The sequence below is a fragment of the Lasioglossum baleicum genome, chromosome 12, assembly GCF_051020765.1.
Source record: "Lasioglossum baleicum chromosome 12, iyLasBale1, whole genome shotgun sequence".
Lineage (NCBI taxonomy): Eukaryota > Metazoa > Arthropoda > Insecta > Hymenoptera > Halictidae > Lasioglossum > Lasioglossum baleicum.
Window position 1 is genome coordinate 581,792 of NC_134940.1, and position 14,797 is coordinate 596,588.

The 14,797-nt window shown below is 43.3% G+C and overlaps 2 protein-coding genes across 2 annotated transcripts; one reads left to right on the plus strand and one right to left on the minus strand.

Annotated features, from left to right (window-relative positions):
• The first annotated feature begins 410 nt into the window (after nt 1-410).
• On the plus strand, nt 411-1,667 carry LOC143214202 (uncharacterized). Its single transcript, XM_076434940.1, has one exon. The coding sequence runs from the start codon at nt 411-413 to the stop codon at nt 1,665-1,667; it is 1,257 nt and encodes a 418-aa protein (XP_076291055.1).
• A 1,263-nt stretch (nt 1,668-2,930) lies between these two features.
• LOC143214203 (uncharacterized) lies at nt 2,931-7,927 on the minus strand. Its single transcript, XM_076434941.1, has 5 exons — nt 7,871-7,927; nt 5,925-6,811; nt 4,086-5,859; nt 3,390-3,887; nt 2,931-2,975 (listed from the first exon to the last, which is right to left on the minus strand). The coding sequence occupies exons 1-5, from the start codon at nt 7,925-7,927 to the stop codon at nt 2,931-2,933; spliced, it is 3,261 nt and encodes a 1,086-aa protein (XP_076291056.1).
• Nucleotides 7,928-14,797: the final 6,870 nt, after the last annotated feature.

A 14,797-nucleotide genomic window follows, 5' to 3' on the forward strand; every position in this document is an offset into this window, starting at 1 on the left:
CGTACGAGTGGAATGTAACATAACCACCGGATCGTACGACAATGGTAAACTCGTTCACACGATACATGAGTTCGCGCCTCAGGTACCACCAGGGTATAAATTGTCGGAAACGCCTGCGCGTGTCATTTACCTTCCGATCGTTGCACGAGTAATTGACGATTTAACCATTCGCATAGTTGATCAATCCGGACGTTTGATTGATTTTCGAGGTGAAGAAATCACGGTGCGACTACACGCGCGACGAAGCAATGCTAATTCATGATACGGTATTCCATACATTGAACAACAGCATCGGCAACAACAGCAAGAAACTAACCGCAGAAAAAAGGTTGACGATTCGTAAGAAATTAACTGTGGAAAACGCAAAGTATCTACAATCTTTGGGCTTTATTGTTAAAAAGTGAGAGATCATGTTTGATGACATTTTGAACATCTCCGAAGCACCGATCTTCGACAATCGCATAACTAAGATTGAGCTGCACACGTACAATCCGTATGTTAACACAACGTTCGAGAACAGCGACGAGATAAGGATACCCATTCAGCAACAAGACCTGTACACGCTCCCGTGTAAAAGTTTCCTATACGTTGAGGGAAAACTTAGTTTACCGAGAAAACTCGAATTACCGACTGGTTCAGGAGGCGAATCCAGCATCGATACGGCAACTCTTGAGAACAATGCCGTTGGGTTTATGTTTGAGGAAATATGCTACGAATTGAACGGTGTAGAAATCGATCAATCCAGAAATCCCGGTGCGACGACAACTCCGAAGAATTACGTGAGTCTGTCCAGAACGAGAAGCGGCGCATTGTCCAACGCTGGCTGGCTGTATGGTGATGGTGGACAGAAAGAGGCTGCAACGGCCACGGCTGCGATACATTTCAACTTTTGTGTACCTATGAACATTTTATTAGGCTTCTGCGAAGACTACAAACGCATCGTGATAAATGCTCGGCACGAATTGATTTTGATTCGCTCGCGTACCGACGTGAACGCATTGTACAGTCCTTCCAACAACGCGAAACCTATTCTGAATCTGTACAAAATTCAATGGCGAATGCCTCACGTCACATTGGATGAAGTACATAAGCTGTCCATGCTACAGATTTTAGACAGCGACAGACCGATCGACATGACCTTTCGATCGTGGGATCTGTACGAATATCCTCTACTACAAACAACTACGAAGCATACATGGGCGATAAAAACGGCTCTACAAATGGAAAAACCGCGATACGTGATATTCGCTTTGCAAACCAATCGAAAGAACAACTTAACGAAAACGGCTACACGATTCGATCATTGCGCATTGACAAATATTCGACTTTACTTGAACTCGGAAACCTATCCGTACGATGATCTAAATATCGATTTCGAGAAAGGTAAATACGCGTTGCTCTATGACATGTATGCAAAATTCCAAGAATCATACTATGGAAACGGTGAAGCGCTACTCGATGTCACGGATTTCTTGCAATACGGTCCACTCGTCGTTCTCGATTGTTCCCGACAAAACGAAGTGTTAAAAAATGCTACGGTTGACGTGCGAATCGAATTTGAATGTCGAACCGACGTCCCCCCATCGACAACAGCCTACTGCTTAATAATACATGACCGTATCATGGAGTACAATCCACTAACGAACATTGTTCGAAAAATTACTTAAAAAACGCTTGTACAAAAAATATATACTTTATCAAATAAAAAATTATGTGAAAGATCTTTTTTTTTATTTAAAAAAACAATCTTCCTCCTCCTACAATTAAACTTATATTTATTGAATTGTAACAGCATTATTTCGCTGTTGATACCGAGTTGTCAAGCTGGGAAACAGCTGAACACAATCGTACATGCATCGAGAGAATTTCTACTTCACTTTTTCAGAGGGGTATAGAGTTTCCCCTTACCTTTTTGCCGCATATAGGATTGTACCCTCGAACGTGATTCATGGTTCTTATCCATATCATTGCAAGAGGTGCGTTTCATAATCTGTAGCAGCATTATTTTGTTACTGATGCTGAGTTGTCAAGCTGGAAAACATCTGAACACAATCCTACATGCATTGAGAGAATTTCTACTTCACGTTTTTTTCGGAGTGGTATAGAGTTTCTCCATTATCTTTTGATACATGTGGGGATTGTATACAGATGTTTCACGGTTCTTATCCATATCATTGTAAGAGGAGCGTTTCATAATCTGTAACAACATCCTTTCATGGTTGATGTCGAGTTGTAAAGTTAGAGGAATTTTATCTTTCCCTTATGAGACTTTTCTAATCTAGCAAGCTGCAGTAGTGACATTCTTTAACGGTTTGGAGTTGCCAAGCCGAAACATCTGGACACATCAGTTCTCTCGATTAGCACCGATTGAATTTCGCTAGTTCAGATTTCATTATCTACTGCAACGAAACGTCTTTTCTAATCTCACGAGATTTCATTGCATCTTTTCCGGAGGGGGTACATGTATAAAACAAGGGGTGTTGACGATGTCCAAGCACAGTTCATCAAAATGTTTTATTTAATCATTGAATCAGAGGTATCAGTGAGCGGATATTTGGAGTTGGTTGTAAGTATAAAGAAACAAATAATATTTTATTAAAAGATTTTTTATTAATAAATATATTATTACAGATCTTTAATACCGAAGAGGAGCGAACGGCGTTTATACGCGGTTGGCAGTACGCAATTAGACGTAACGTCGATGAATGGAATGAATTCGCAACAATCGACGTACCATTAGATATGGTGAGTAAAGTTTTTTTATATTTATTAATAATTAACACTTAAAAAATAATTTTTATATTTATTAATTTTAAAAAAAAATGATTAATATTTTAAAAACTTTTTTTTTCTTTTCAGGACATCAATGAGCAATAATCGGTGTCGTAAAAAAAGGAATCCTCAACCCCGGCTGATATTTTGTTTTTGCATCAAAACTCAGTTGCGCCTATGGCAGGTGCCTCTTCCACCACACCCTTATTATGGCATATACAATAATGAGATTAAATAATGTTTTAAAATTTTTTAAAATGTAAAAAATTTTTTATAATAAAAAATCATTTTTTTAAAATTAAGATTTATTTAAAAACAATCCCTCATACTTCTCAATCTACTACTCAATCCTACTTAATGTAATAAAATTTTTTTTTATAATAAGAAACATTTTTTGAATTATGATATATTTTTTATTTAAAAATCAATCCTCCTCCTATGTTTTCATAGGACGCGTCTCCATACTTTTTTTCTTTTTTATAGATAAAAACTTCTCAATTGATACTGTAATGTCCCCAAGGAAGAGTATTGATCAAATTATTACAAATATATCGCTTATCGTCGTACGGGCTCAATGCTAATTTTATTTCCGACATCGAATACACCTGATGTCGTACAGACGCTATACAATTACTGCTAACACTCTTTTCGGTATGATTATTAAGACATTCGACATAGTCTTCGAAACTTATATCTCGAGCGGTAACGTTTGTCCTAATACCTTTAATCTTTTTAGTTTCACAATCATCATGCACGCGAATCGCATACATTTTCGAACGAAGTCCTACGAACTCTGTCATGATTTTACCGCCATTCTCATCCTTCATCAATCCTAGTTGTTTCTTGTTTGCAATCGGAACACCGTAAACGTTGTTCTCTGTATAATTACTGGTGTCATATCGATGGATATCACGTTTCAGCAATGTCTCATACGCGTCATCGCGAGTGATTTCATATATCAGACTATCCGTGTCCGTGTATAAAATCTTACAATTTTGCTGGAATTTCGGATACATGTACTCGTAATGAAAAGTGTATAAATGAAATTTTGATATATCCAATATGGACATACCTACGTAGATGGGCTTGTAAAATTTAACGAGCAGCTTTTTCATCTGAATTGCGACAAAGTCTTTAGAAAACACTGTATAACTGTGAAAATTTGGTCTAGCTATCAATCGTTCAACTCCGTGTCTACCATTCCATCGAGAAAGTAATTTCACGATCGCATGATTTCGAACGTTCTCCATCGTTTTTCCAAACACAGCATTGTTCATTAATTTGAATAAATTCTTTGAAAAATCGTTGGTTGCGTTGGTGCGTAATTTTGTATTCAAGTCGATATATTCATGCAACCACCGCGACTGTTGAAACTCTAGAATTCGATGAATTTTCTTCAATTTCAGATTATGTTTTAAACTTTGCTGGAGGTATCGATAATGTATAATGTAACGCTCCTTATTGCGAAGTGTTGCCAGCAACTTTCTTTGACTCGAGCTGGTTGCTGCATCGTGACTTGGACAAAATGGAAGATCTGTGTGAGCATCGTGAATTTCGCGTGGATAGTCTAAATCAACCTCCAAAATGTATCCTACAGGGCTATCGATTGGAATGGATTCAACGTTGAAATTATCGATATCCTCCACCCATCGAAAGTCTCTGTGCGGTAGAGGTTGCGACATAGCCCAACCATACAAATTATTCACGTCAAAATACATTAAATAGGTGAGTGGTTTACTCGAATCGTGTGTAGACAAATATTTGTTGTTCGCATGTGCATATCTGTGAGAACACTGGCTCAATCCACCACGTATTCCTCGCTCCACGAACAAAAGCATATCGACGTCGGTGAACAACTCCAATTCAATCTTCGTCATTTTCAACATCACATCCCACGCGAAACCGGGGAGCGTGTAATAATGTGCTGGATCAAGCTTATAATTCTCGAGACAGTCATCGCGAAAATTTTCGAAAACATCTGCCAACAACAATACATCCAATTTTAGATATAAATCACTGTACTCTCCTAGCGTTTGTATAGTGAAACGCGACCAAACAGTATTTGCATGAATGTAATCAATGTTGGATATCTCGCTACCATTTAACCGATTGTAAAATGCTTCGCGCGGCGGTAAACATGTATCATTTAATTTATCGTACGATGCCAGATAGTCGTATGGAAACACGCCTTTTCTGGTCAACAGGTTGAAATCATCGTTAGAAAGATGTGTAAATTCGCCTCGTACGATGCGTAATTTATTTTTGTCCAAATACGATGTCAGCTTGTCCAGACTCGAGTTCAAGAACTTGAATGAGTCGATGAAGCGAAATTTTAAGAACTTTACATACTTTCGTTCTTCACCCGGCTGTCTCTCGATGGAAACCTTTTTTGTGAATGAGATATACTTCTCTTTCGTCAATGGTAACACATCTATTCGTCCCTCAAACGAATTTGCTAATTCTTTTATAATGAAATGTGCATCGTAGCCTGATAAATTATGGAAAACCACTGGTATCACGTACGAAGATTGATAGCTTAAATTGCATCCGTTATGAGCTGGACCACGATATGCGCCCGTGAAATGACAATGGTCACGCACTCGTATATCGTTTTCCTCAAACGTTTTCTCGCAGACATGACAATGTGTGGCTGTACGAAAATTTAATTTTTCTGCTTCAGTTAGTGGATTCATTGGCACCGTTTTATCAAATAGCGGCTGTAATTTCTGACTCAGCTCGTACAACCTGTTTGCAAACCATGCAGCGCATCCCGCTTTATCACGATAAACCTGATACTCGCACAGCGATTCATCGTAGCGACAATGTATATAGTATCCTATACTAAACGCGTGGTGTTGTTGATATTGTACGCGTGCCGCACGGTCTTCTCCCTCCTGTTCCTCAGGCAGCAGCAGACACTCCAAGTCAGCATAGATAATGAATGGTGCCTGTTCTTTGTTTACAAAATTTTTAAAGTGCAACCACTTATCTTCGCTCGTTGGAAGCGTCAGAGCACAATCATTCATTCGTTCACAGTCGATTGTATGAATGTTTAATCTCTCCGGCGTAGGGAAATATTGCAGGCACCTGTGGGAAGAAAACTTTTCTTGCCTCAAAGAATTTTTAAAAAAACAAAAAAACGTGCAACTTACCGGTCACAAATATGTTTATGATTTTTCTTCTTGCTAAGCTGTGATGAAACCAATCTTGACAAATTTCGTATACATGCGAAATGGCCGTGCGTCTTTGCAGCATTCTGGATAAACAGCAAATTGACATGTCTTCTCCGTTTCTTCTCAGTCAAATGAAGTGTTACACATTTCTTGCGCACCCATTCGAACACGTTTATGGAAATATCGTTTTTTCGTTCAAATTTTCGAATGTCTTTGAACAGCATAGGCGATTGAAAACCTTCGGTTTGAAGCACTGTTTTGTAGTGTGGATATGATGATAAACGCGATGGATTTGTCTTGGCCGGATAGAGACCCACCACGACCGCCCAAAAAAAGCATGCCTCATCCTTGTTATTCACATTCACGACCGCTTTTTTCAGCTGAATCGTTCGAGGCAAATAGGTTTCAGTGGTGAAGCCGGCTTGCAATGGCTGGTATTTGCTAAAGTTCACAATCAAATGCAGTATCTTCGACAGTGCCCACCCGCTGTCTCGCTCTTGAAACTCTTCCAACGATGTCAAAATCGTTGGCACAACGTCTCTCTGATACCACTGTCGTAGATTGCTTGTCCGAAGCAATGCAACGTTTCGCGTGCCGAAACTTTTCACGGAAACCTCGTTGGTGTGTTGCATGAATTCTGCCTCCAACGTCACGCTAGCTTTCAGCAATGAATGTACGTTTAAAAATTCTGTAACGCGCCCTGTAACCATTCGTTTCGCATGTTGTAAAAATTGTTTAGGATCGATATGTTCCACGTTGATAACGATGCCAGTCAATATGCGACTTTTAAATGCCGACTCGACATTTTCCCAACGGAGCGTCGAGGCTCTCGCACCGCCGCACAGTGGGACGAATGTATCGAAATGCTGGACATCGCGTTTTGCATCCCTTTAAGTTTTTGTATCGCCTTGAGATTTTAAATATCCATGTTTTCAGTAGCATAGAATACGAATCTGAAGTCAAAAAATTTTTTGACCAACCAAAAAATTTTTTTTCAAATTGTTGGAAATAAGGAAAAATGACTCATTTATTTAGAAAATTCGCTAAAAACAGGATGTATTTTTATATCCTATAATTTTACGGACATGTTCTGTTGACAATTCATACTATTGAACCTCAGAAAATAATTTTTAAGTTAATATCATCAGATATCACTGATTCATTATATTTATAGTGTAGGATCCGACATACTAGTAGGAACAGGTTCTCTCTCTCGTATCGCAAGGAATAGGAATTGGGATTTCTCTCTGAACAAAGAATATATTTTCCAATTAGTTTCATACATCGAAAGTTTTCGTAGAATTTACAATAAACCTTTGAAGAAGGTTAGCAACGAAAGATTAAAATAATTTTACTAATAAAAGGTTTTCCCATCAGGCGTCCGGTTTATCTCAACCGTACTCTCCTATTGGGAAAAACGACGACGACTCGGTTTCACCAGGTGTCCTCTGTAAGCTCGGCGGCCGGCCTTCATGGCCGTCCTCTCCAAGACGTACAGAGTAACCTGGTGAACCTACTTTCAGGCGGCCAGGAAGCTACCCTGTTCTTTCCTCTCGGCGGGCGGCCGGCCTTCATGGCCGTCCTCTCCCATTTATCCAGAGAGGCGTCCAGGTGCAACCCCTGTCCTCTCCTGAGCTGCCGGGCGTCCGATAGCATTGCTTCGTACTCTCCCTAACCTATGGGCGGCCGTGGTCTTACCTCGTCCTCTCCCACAGGCGCAGCAAAAGTGATTTCTCCGCGATCGTCTACCGGTATTTATACTAGTCGTTGCTAACCCTTGTTTGGGCGTTGTTAGGGATTTTAGAAGTTTCTCGAACATGCGGTCTTCTAGAACATTCGGTCGCGGCGCGATTCTTTTCTTAATCTCAGGGTAGTGCCGAGGCGGATTGGCACCCCTGGGGTTGTCTCGTTCCTCGTCGCGTTACAGTCTCCCCCTCTGGACACGACGGCGTCCTCGACGAGTAGTCCAGGACTTCCTTCATTTGCGCCGAGCTTGCTTCGTTGGACGCTGTGTTGGTTGACCCTCGTGCTGCCTACGAGGTCGCCCTCGTTTACGGATGGTTGTTACTGGATCTGGTGGTGGGTTCGCCCGTGCTCCGTTGTAGGGCCTTAGCGCCGAGGTGTGGTACACCCCTACGCACACAGGCTGGTCCTCACGGGTCTCGATCTCGTAGCTGTTGGACCCTATGCGGCGCTTCACCACGTATGGTCCGTCCCTCTTTGGTGCGAACTTCGCTGTGTAGTTCCTCTCTCGTCGGCTGAGGGTGTGAGTGGTTACCCACACCAGGTCTCCTCTCTCGTAACCAGGATTGGGCCGGCGTCGTTGATCGGCATACTCCTTCCTCTGCTCCTGCTGACGTTCCTGGTTCTGCTGGGCTATCTGCATCGTGTCCGCCAGTGTCAACAGTTTTGGAGTAATTTCCGGCAGGAAATTTTCTGCTTGGATGATGGTCCTCAAGTCCCGATTGGCGTCATCGGGCGTTCTCAGCTCTCTCCCGAACGTAAGGAAGGCTGCTGAGTACCCGGTTGTCACGCACCGGGCCGAATTCATCGCAAATCGTATGGTTGGCAGCCTTTCGTCCCATGTAGAGTGGTCTCTACCGACGTAGATTCCAAGCTGCGCCTTCAGATCGCGATTCTTCCGTTCCACCGGGTTGGCCTCGGGATGATAGACAGGGGTGAACGCCTGTTGCAGCCCAAAACAGTGGGCTACCTGCTGCATGACCCCGCTGATGAATTGAGTGCCATTGTCGCTGATGATTCGCCGTGGCATACCAAAACGAAGCATAACTTCGTTGATGAGGATCTCTGCACAGGCTTCCGCCGTTGCCTGCTGCAGTGGAAACAGTTCCACCCATCGTGAGGCTGCGTCTTCCACGATGAAGATCCATCGATTCTCCCTCATTGTGGTCGGCAGAGGCCCAAAGAGGTCCATGGCGAGTATTTCAAATCTTTGCTGCATGACGGGCATCTGTAACAAACCGGCTGGTTTCAAATTGTTTGCTTTATACCTTTGACACTCCACGCAAGCATGAACGTAGTTTGCGATTTCTCGGCTCATCCCAGGCCAAAAGTATCGGCTGATTATCCGATGTAGCGTACGCTGAGCTCCATAATGGCCCGCAGTGGCATCGTCGTGGTATGCTCGAAGAATTTCTTTCCTCTCGTGTGAAGGTACTACCAGCTGAGCTTCTTCCATGTCCACATTTGGAGCGTGTCGGTAGAGCACTCCGTTGTTGATCAAATATCCCCTCGTGGTCCACTTAATCATTTCGTCGTCTCGTGTAGTTGATTCAAGTGATTCGATTATGGTTTTCAGGGCCTCGTCTTTTAGTTGTTCCTCTCGGGTTACTGCTGGTCCTCGTGCTGGTATGTCGACGGAAATTTCTGCGATTTCCGTACTGCTTTCTTCGTTCCATGGTTCGCTCGGTAACCTTGACAGCATATCGGCGACAACGTTGCATCGACCTGGAATATATTGAATATTCGGACAGTAAGGTTGTAATAACAGTGCCCATCGGGCGAGTCGTCCGCTTGGAGAGCGCAGAGACATCAGCCATTTCAAAGGTTGATGATCCGTGGCGATAGTAACAGGAGTTCCTTCGATGTATCCTCGGAACTTGTCAACAGCCCAAACAACTGCTAATGCCTCTCTCTCGGTGGTTGAGTAGTTGCGTTCCGCCGCCGTCAGTAATCTGCTGGCATATTCAATGGGATGTTCCGATTCCTTCTCGCCTTGTAACAGAACTGCTCCTATGGCATAGGCACTGGCGTCGGTACGTATGATGAAGGACTGTTTCTCGTCGGCGTATTGCAGAATCGGAGGACTCATAAGGGCTCCTTTCAGGTGCTCGAATGCTTGCTGTTGACTCGTCTTCCATTCCCAGGTTGCCTTTTTCTTTGTTAGCTGGGTCAGAGGTTGGGCAACTGTAGCGAAATTTGGTACAAAACGTCTATACCATGAACAAGTTTGTAGGAAGGATATCAGCTGTTTCAGATTCGCCGGTGTAGCCATGCCTTGGATCGCCTTGACCTTCTCAGGATCGGGATGGATGCCTTCTGCTGTCAATACATGTCCAAGATATTTGATTTTCGGGCATCCCAGACGACATTTCTGCCGATTCATTCGGAGACCAAATTGGCGAAGTCTGTTAAAAACTGCTCTCAAGTCCTCGAGGTGCTCGGTGAAGTTGGCGGAGAGTACCAATATATCGTCCAGATAGACGAGAATATTGCGATCTCCTAAACCAGCTCTCATCCGGTCCATGAGGCGTTGAAATGTAGCCGGTGCATTCTTCAACCCAAACGGCATCCGCTTGAATCGAAAAATTCCGAAAGGTGTCGTGAAGGCCGTTTTGTCTTGATCTTCTTCTCGTACGCCAATTTGCCAATAGCCTGATTGTAGATCCAGCGCAGACATGAATCCCGTTCTCTTGGCCGAATGGAGCAGGTCGTCGATCCGTGGCAGAGGATACGAATCAGTAATGGTAACGGCGTTGAGTTTGCGATAGTCCACGCAAACCCGAATACTGCCGTCCTTTTTAGGCACTAAAACTACGGGTGCGGCCCATGGTGATTCGCATTCCTCGATGACTTTTGCTTCCATCATTTTTTCTATTTCGGTGCGCAGCAGTTCTCTCTTTGCGGGTGGTATGCGATATGGCGGCACAGCGATTGGAGCGTGGTCCTCGGTGTTTATTCTATGGACAGCTTCCTTGCTCGGTGATGTGTTGGCGCTTCGTCCTCCCTTATTTCCCCGATGTCGACGGTAGCGATGTCCATCCTCGTCTCAAATGTTTGGATGCATCTCTCGAAAAAATTGTCGATATCTGGATAATTTGCGTTTGGCACTGGTTCCTCCATTTCGATTTCCTCCTGCAGGTAAGCCTGGAGTGTTGTTGTAACTTCCCGAATCGGGCTCAGACATTTCGGCGGAGGTTTCGCGAAATTCTGAATCTCGCGAATCGCATCTGTCGTTAAGGATAATAGAGGGACTCCGGTCTCCCCCTTGCCGAAAGATGCATTCCCAAACAGAACTTCATCCTGGAAATCGTGTAGATTTTCTGGTGCCTCCACGAAATGCCATGTCCGCTGCGGAACATTCAATACAATTCCTGCGTCTTCGATGAAGTCGACGCCCAGCAGAGTTCGGTTGTCCTTTCCTTCCGGCAAGACAATGAAGGTGGTCCGGAGGCAGCGACCACGAAGCTCTACTTCAAGATGAGCCGCTTTAACACCCTGAATGCGTGGGTTTCCGTCTGCCAGCGCGACTTCCATTTTCCGTTCTTCGAATAGGTAGCCTTTCGTCTTCAACAGAGAGTACAAGCTCTGACTCGCAACGCTGCACTTCGCTCCTGTATCGAAGAAGGCCTGCCCTTTTTCTCCGGCGATGGTGATGTCGACCGCTGGTCGCTGTCGTGGATGTATGGTTGCACTTACTGTGCAAAATGCTGCAGACGTCGGGGTTTTGGCCGTCTTCGTGCAGTCCGGGCATTTGCTGCGTACTACTCCCGGTTTACCGCATCCGTAGCATTGCAGCGGAGTGCGACTCACTGGGGCCTGCGTGAATCCTGGCTGCAGCGTGGTTGAGGTGGTCGTTGGCTTCGGTACTGGCACGTTGTTTTTTCGGAAACGGCAGTCGGCGGTGGCGTGTCCTGGGCGGCGGCAAATATTGCAGCGGCGGTGGTCCCTGGGATACGGTTTGGCAAATATCCCCTCCGTCCGATGGTAATGCGTAGATGGTTGTCGTTGTTTACCCTGGGTCTCCTTCTCGAGATCTTCTACTTCTCGGGCACGCTTGATCAGGTCGGTGAATGTTTTTACCGATTCCCGGGGAATTTTCTTCCGAAGTGGAAGGCGTAAGAGACCGTAGATCATGTCTATTTGGACTGATTCCGGGTGCGGGTTTGGCAATTCTGCCAGCCGTGCCCGTTTCTGGCTAATAAACAGATCCGTCAGAGTGTTTGTGTCCTGCGTGGTCCGGAACAACTCCGTGTATATCTGATGTGCGGGACGTCGAGGTGCAAAAGTTGTTTTGATCGTATCCAAGGCTTCCTTCCATGTTGATACGGATCCTCGCACACCTCGCCACCAGATAGCTGCGTGTTTCTCGAAGAGCAGTGGTAATCCTTTCAAAGCGTTTTCATCGCTAATATTTTCGATATCCTTAAATATCGAGATAGCGGCGATGAACGCGCTGACTTTCATGTAGTCATGACAGCCATCGAAACGTTCCTTACATCTCGTGAAACTTTTTAGACAAACAGGGGGTTTATCGTTCAGGGATCCCAGGAGCTGGGAAAATTGGCTCGGTGAAAACTGGATACTTGGACTGGGACTCAGGTCAGAATTGGAGATGGAGTCGGAATTCAGGTCGTGAGCCTCGGCCTGCACGTTGGGCGTCAAAATTTTTGTAGGATCCGACATACTAGTAGGAACAGGTTCTCTCTCTCGTATCGCAAGGAATAGGAATTGGGATTTCTCTCTGAACAAAGAATATATTTTCCAATTAGTTTCATACATCGAAAGTTTTCGTAGAATTTACAATAAACCTTTGAAGAAGGTTAGCAACGAAAGATTAAAATAATTTTACTAATAAAAGGTTTTCCCATCAGGCGTCCGGTTTATCTCAACCGTACTCTCCTATTGGGAAAAACGACGACGACTCGGTTTCACCAGGTGTCCTCTGTAAGCTCGGCGGCCGGCCTTCATGGCCGTCCTCTCCAAGACGTACAGAGTAACCTGGTGAACCTACTTTCAGGCGGCCAGGAAGCTACCCTGTTCTTTCCTCTCGGCGGGCGGCCGGCCTTCATGGCCGTCCTCTCCCATTTATCCAGAGAGGCGTCCAGGTGCAACCCCTGTCCTCTCCTGAGCTGCCGGGCGTCCGATAGCATTGCTTCGTACTCTCCCTAACCTATGGGCGGCCGTGGTCTTACCTCGTCCTCTCCCACAGGCGCAGCAAAAGTGATTTCTCCGCGATCGTCTACCGGTATTTATACTAGTCGTTGCTAACCCTTGTTTGGGCGTTGTTAGGGATTTTAGAAGTTTCTCGAACATGCGGTCTTCTAGAACATTCGGTCGCGGCGCGATTCTTTTCTTAATCTCAGGGTAGTGCCGAGGCGGATTGGCACCCCTGGGGTTGTCTCGTTCCTCGTCGCGTTACAATAGAATTTAATTTTTGTCAGATAGGTTGTTGGTTTTAAAAAAATCAAAAAAACGTTGGAAAAAACGTCGACTACCGAAACGCAACTCGAAATTCTGGATGAGAAATTATCAACTTTCTGTAGTCATTTAAAATTTAGATGGACAAATAGCTTTAATAATTAAAAGCGCTTTTTGAAGAAGAATGACAAATGGCTGTCGCAAATATTTCCGTACCCTGATAAGTTTTTTGGTGGTTCGGAAGGTAAAACAGCACCCAAGTCATTTGTCGAGTGCTCAATGAGACACAAAATGCGTCGAGTGGACGAATTAAGAAATTTTTCGAGCGAAGAACTCCTTTTTGCGGCTAAACTCAATTTAAGGAACGAAGGCCAAACGCTTAAGGCGAAAATAATAGAAAAAATTCTTAACAACCCTGAAGATTCTGACGAAATAAGAAAAATGGGCGGTGTACCAAGTACTTATAGTAAATCATGATTTTTTTAAAACCAACAACCTATCTGACAAAAATTAAATTCTATAAATGTAATGAATCAGTGATATCTGATGATATTAACTTAAAAATTATTTTCTCAGGTTCAATAGTATGAATTGTCAACAGAACATGTCCGAAAAATTATAGGATATAAAAATACATCCTGTTTTTAGCGAATTTTCTAAATAAATGAGTCATTTTTCCTTATTTCCAACAATTTGAAAAAAAATTTTTTGACTTCAGATTCGTATTCTATGCTACTGAAAACATGGATATTTAAAATCTCAAGGCGATACAAAAACTGAAAGGGATGCTAAACGCGATGTCCAGCATTTCGATACATTTGTCCCACTGTGGTCGGGGACAAAAAGCTGATAAATAGGCTACCGGTCGGTAAAGTGTTAAGTGTCTATCAATAAGTACCTGTATCAAATTTAAACCCGATCGGAGTCAGTTAAGCCAGTATTAAAAGCAGTATTGCTTATTTGGAGGTTCCCGCCACCTTTTAAACCCAAATGCCGATCGCGGTCGGGTGTGGTCGGGTGTAATCTCAACGAATTTCTCTCACATAATACCAAAGGAAAAAGACCATGAAGCCCGTTTTTTGGCAAATCCAGGCGGACTCTTTAAAAATGAAAAAAAGACCATTTTCAAAAAATAAAAAAAATTTGCAAAGAAAAAAACGAAAAAAATTTTTTATTGCCTCATAGATGTAGAACAAAAAAATTCGTCCAAGTTTTTTTTTCTTTCCATTCACGGTTATTGTAATATAAACGTAAGAAAAATATAGCATTTTTTTTTCTTTGACTATAAAGCACATAAAAATTTTTTTTTTCGATTTGTTATATGTGGATGACGCTCGTCAAGATGCACTAAAGCAAGTATATATGCCACCAAAGTCTTATAATAAACTTCAAATTTTAGTCAATGTCGCTGGTTTTCGTACATTCGTCCCACTGTGCGCCGCGATCATATAAACCTCTACCGGTGTGCGGCGAGGAAATACGTTTGTGCAATGAAACGTTTAAAGTTTTCATACGACACATAGTTGATGTTAAACTAGATTTCATGCTTCCCGACAATTCATCCTTTGCACTGGATAGATAATTGATGCAGCACTGCAGAGACTCGATGTACGAGCGATGCCATTCGTGATACTTGTCCATAGTTTTCACCAGCATTGACATGCTTGTCAAACACCTCAACATTTTTTTCC